We start from the raw sequence: 4,296 nt of genomic DNA, 5'->3' as shown, positions 1-4,296 counted from the left end.
CAGGGCTCCATCAATTCTCCTGTTCCCAGGCCTGGTATAGTGCCGGTAGCGGGTCCCCCACTCCCTCAGCAACATCACAACATTCAATTGGTGTCCAGGTCTCAAGTGCTAGTCCTTTTCCCAGGTCCGATGTAGTACCAACAGTGGCCCCTACTTCCTGATGGCCCCGGGGAACCCTGGTGTCTGAGTCTCCAGCGATGGTCCTGATCACAGGCTTGCTGTAGTACCAGTATTGGCCCCCACTCCCTGAAAGGCTCTTTTGACACTGCCATACTTAATTTGTGTTTGGGGCTACAGCGATGGTCTAGGTCCCAGTCCTGGTGTAGCACCAGCAGTTTGACTATTCCCGGCGGTCTTGCTGATACTGCTGAGCTGCTGGCCCTCTGATTGGTGAACAGCTTTGGATGGTGCAATGGAGATCCTCAAAGGAACTGGGCAGTTAATTGCCCGAGCGCCACTGAATTGAGCTCGAAACTGCTGAGCCAGGGTTCCCCTCAACCTTTTGGCTCGCCACCTCCACAGACTCCACTAAATTCAGTCCCTTGATTCCAGGAGAAAGGCCCGTTACATTTACAACAATTACATCCATCACTGAATGTGGTAACAAAGGTATAAATGTCATGCTGAACTTTAAACTGTTGTTTCTACTTCAATCTGATTTATAATTTCCCTGATCATTTCTCTTGTTTAGTGACATTTGTGATTCTTTGTTTCATTGAATTTTTTCAGTGGACTCATTCCAACCATTGTTTTCAACTAATTGAATTCCGTGCTGCCTGTCACAGGTGAGGGAATCGCTCAATCAATCCAACAGTTAACTTTAAATACAGCAGGAAAGCACCGAAACTGCTGCAAATCTGAAACAAAAGCAAAAACAGAAAATGCTGGAAATACTCGGCAAATTTGGCAGCATCTGTGGATAACGAAACACAGTTAATGTTTCAGGTCGATGACCCTTTGTCAGAACTTGGAGTGCTTAGAGATGGAGCAGTTTCTAAACCAAGCAGGGAATGGAGGGAGGGTAAGGATTACGATCAACATTAAGTTCAACAATTTCATTGTATCATCCTTGTATCATTTAGTGTCTCCTGCTTTCCAACATATCACTGACCTTCCCGTTTGTTTTTTTCACGTAGAATCATTTGAAGACATCTCTGGATAAAGTAACACATTTGAAAATCTCAATAAGCCCTCAATCAAACTGGTAACTTTGCTCCCAGCCTGATTGATAATTTCCCTGTTTTTTTCCCTTCCTTACAGTTAACTTGGTGACTATTGTGATCCTGGCTCGAAGAAAGTGCGGTCTCTCCAAATGCGTCACTCGCTACCTGGTGGCCATGGCAGCGGCGGATCTACTGGTCATTATCCTTGACTTGATATTAAGGCACATTCCCATTGTTTATCACCAAGAGTTTTTCTTCCTGTATTCCATCCACGTGTGTAATGTCCATGCCGTCCTGCTTTACGCGGTCACAGACTGCTCGGTCTGGTTTACAGTCACTTTCACCTTTGATCGATTTGTGGCCATTTGTTGCCAGAAGCTGAAAAGTAAATATTGCACCGAGAAAACGGCGGCAGTGGTTCTGGGAACTGTGACTGTGCTGAGCTGTTTAAATAATGTTTTCTGGTATTTTACGTTAACAGGTTGGTATTGGCTGATGAACCAACCCTGGTTTTGTGAGATTACAAAAGCTTTTCAGTTATCTCGAGTCTGGATAACGATCGAATTCGCCCATCACATTCTAACCCCGGGGGTTCCATTTGTGCTGATTCTTCTGCTCAATGCTTTCACTGTCAGGCATATTTTATTGAGCAGCAGAGGACGCAGGAGACTCCGGGCTGACAGCATTGGGGCGAGTCAGAGAGACCCAGAGATGGAGGGCCGAAGGAAATCTATGATTTTACTGTTCGTTATCTCGGTCAATTTCATATTTTTATGGGCAGTGCTGATGGTGTTTTCTATCTGGAGCCGAATGTGGTATTTGGGGACTCGGTCTACACTTCTACCTGCTTTTCTGCTGGAAATAGGTTTCATGCTGCAGCTCCTGAGTTGCTGTACAAACACGGCGATTTATGCCGTGACGCAGACTCAGTTCAGAGAACAGTTGAAGGATGTGATGAAATATCCCTTTGCTCTAATTATTAAATTCATTTAATGATGAGAGGAACTAGATCAATGATTATTTCAGTCAGCCGGGAGCAGGGCCTTGCCAATGGTGAAACAGTGAGATTGGGGCAGGGCCTGTTGCTATGGTGACGGGGCGGGGGCAGGGCCTTTTGCTTTGGTGACAGGGCGGGGGCGGTACCTGTTGCTCTGATTGGCGAATGAGAGGGGCCTATCGCTATGGTGATAGATTGGGACGGCGCTGGTCTCTAATGTGACGTAGTTGGGCCGTGCATGCGGCTGTGTCTGGGCGGCTCCTCTTTCCCATGGTGACTGGTGGGTGGGGGCGGGGCCTGTTCACGATGGTGGCGGTGAAGGGGCGGGGCCTGACTCGTTGGTGTCGGGAGAGGGTCGAGGCCTGTACTACATGATGATGACTGAGAAGGCGGGGCCTGTTCCTGAAGGTGATGGTGAGGGGGCGGCGACTGTCCCGTTGATGATGGGAGAGGAGAGGGGCGGGGCCTGTTCTTTATGGTGCTGAGTGAGGGGGCAGGGCATGTTCCTCTTCGTCAGGTACTGTGTGTGCGGGGTTGTTTCCTCGGCATCTGGCGGAGTGACGGCGGGGCCTGCTCTCCATGGTGATGGGTGAGGGGGCGGGGCCTGTTCCCCATGGGGATGAGTGAGGGGGCAGGACCTGTTTCACATGGTGACGGGGGAGTGAGGGCATTTTGACGGTGCAACGGAGAGGGGGCGGGGGCTGATGTCCGCCCTACCACTTACCGCGCTCACCTATTAGAGCCGAGAGGGAAAGCGCGCCAGGGGAAAGCAGACCCAATCAGAACTCGTGATTCCGCCCACCGGTGGTCATCATAGAAACCAAGAAAACAACAGAAGGAAGATGGTGAGAAGGTTAGCCTGAATTCTTCAACATACTGTGTTCTCTTCTTCTTCTTTCGCCTCCTAGAGAGACAATGGGTAAGCGCCTGGAGGTGGTCAATGGTTTGTGAAGCAGCGCCTGGAGTGGTTATAATGGCCATACTGTGTAGCACTTTATAATGTTTATAACCATTTATACACTTGTACAACACATTAGAATCCTTTACAATACTTGATGGTTCTTTGTAACCTTTTATAATGCACAGGAGGAGAGAGAAAAAAAACAAGTGCAAAGTACTGCAGATACTGGAAATCTGAAATAAAACAGAACCTGCTGGAAATAGTCAACCGCTTTGGAAGCATCTGCAGAGAGAAAGCAGAATTAATGTTGCAGATCGCTGACCTTGCGTCTGGCGAAGGGTCGCCGAGCTGACCGACTAGCGTAGAGTTAAAGAGTCATGGAACAAATAACAGCACAGAACGAGGCCACTCGGCTCGCTGATTCCATGCCAGATGTCCTCGGGGCTATCCAGTTAATTCCACTCTCCCGCTCGATCTGCAGAGCACTGGAGGTCTATTTCCCTCAAGCAGCCATCCAACTTACCTTTGAAATTATTGATTGTCTCCACTTCCATCACCCTTGTGGGCAGGTAATGAGTTCCTGTTCATTACCACCCACTGCATAAAAAAGTTATTGCTCATATTCCCCATGCGTCTGGGAACACAGAAATGCAGGGAAATAGGACTTCGGAGCAGGAGCAGGCCATTCGGCCCTTCGGGCCTGCCCCACCATTCAATGAGATCATGGCTTATCTGGCTGTGATCTCAACTCCACTTTCCTGCCCCCATAACCCTTGACCTCCTTCTCTATCAAAAAGCTATCTAACTCAGCCTTGAATAAATTCAATGTCGCAGCCTCCACTGTTTTCTAGGGAGAGAACGCCACAGAATAATGACCCTCTGAGAGAAAATACTTTTCCTCATCTCCATCTTAAAAGGAATGCCTGTTACTCTTAAACTGCACCCCCTAGACCACGAGAGCAAACATGCTCCCAGTGTCCACTCTAGCAAGTCCCCTCAGATTCTTATATGATTCAGTAAGATCGCCTCTTATTCTTCTAAAATCCAAATCGGTACAGGCCCAAGCTTTCAACCTTTCTTCAAACGATACAGCCTTTATCCCCGACATATGTTGGGTGCAACTTCACTGAATTGCTTCCTAGGCAATTATATCAGTGTTCAAATAAGGAGACCAAAACTACACACAATTCTCCAAATATGATCTCAATAATGTCATGTTCATATGCAGTTAAACT

The 4,296-nt window shown here is 47.9% G+C and overlaps 1 protein-coding gene across 1 annotated transcript; it reads left to right on the top strand.

The window, feature by feature from the left end:
• The first annotated feature begins 936 nt into the window (after positions 1-936).
• Positions 937-2,156, top strand: LOC137356848 (probable G-protein coupled receptor 139). The gene is made up of 2 exons (XM_068022688.1): positions 937-1,021; positions 1,261-2,156. Exons 1-2 carry the CDS (start codon positions 937-939, stop codon positions 2,154-2,156), a joined length of 981 nt encoding a protein of 326 aa, XP_067878789.1.
• The last annotated feature ends 2,140 nt before the right edge of the window (positions 2,157-4,296 follow it).

The sequence above is a fragment of the Heterodontus francisci genome, chromosome 46 (assembly GCF_036365525.1).
Source record: "Heterodontus francisci isolate sHetFra1 chromosome 46, sHetFra1.hap1, whole genome shotgun sequence".
Classification (NCBI taxonomy): domain Eukaryota; kingdom Metazoa; phylum Chordata; class Chondrichthyes; order Heterodontiformes; family Heterodontidae; genus Heterodontus; species Heterodontus francisci.
Note: the sequence above shows the minus strand (reverse complement) of the source record. Positions and strands in the feature narration are given on the sequence as shown.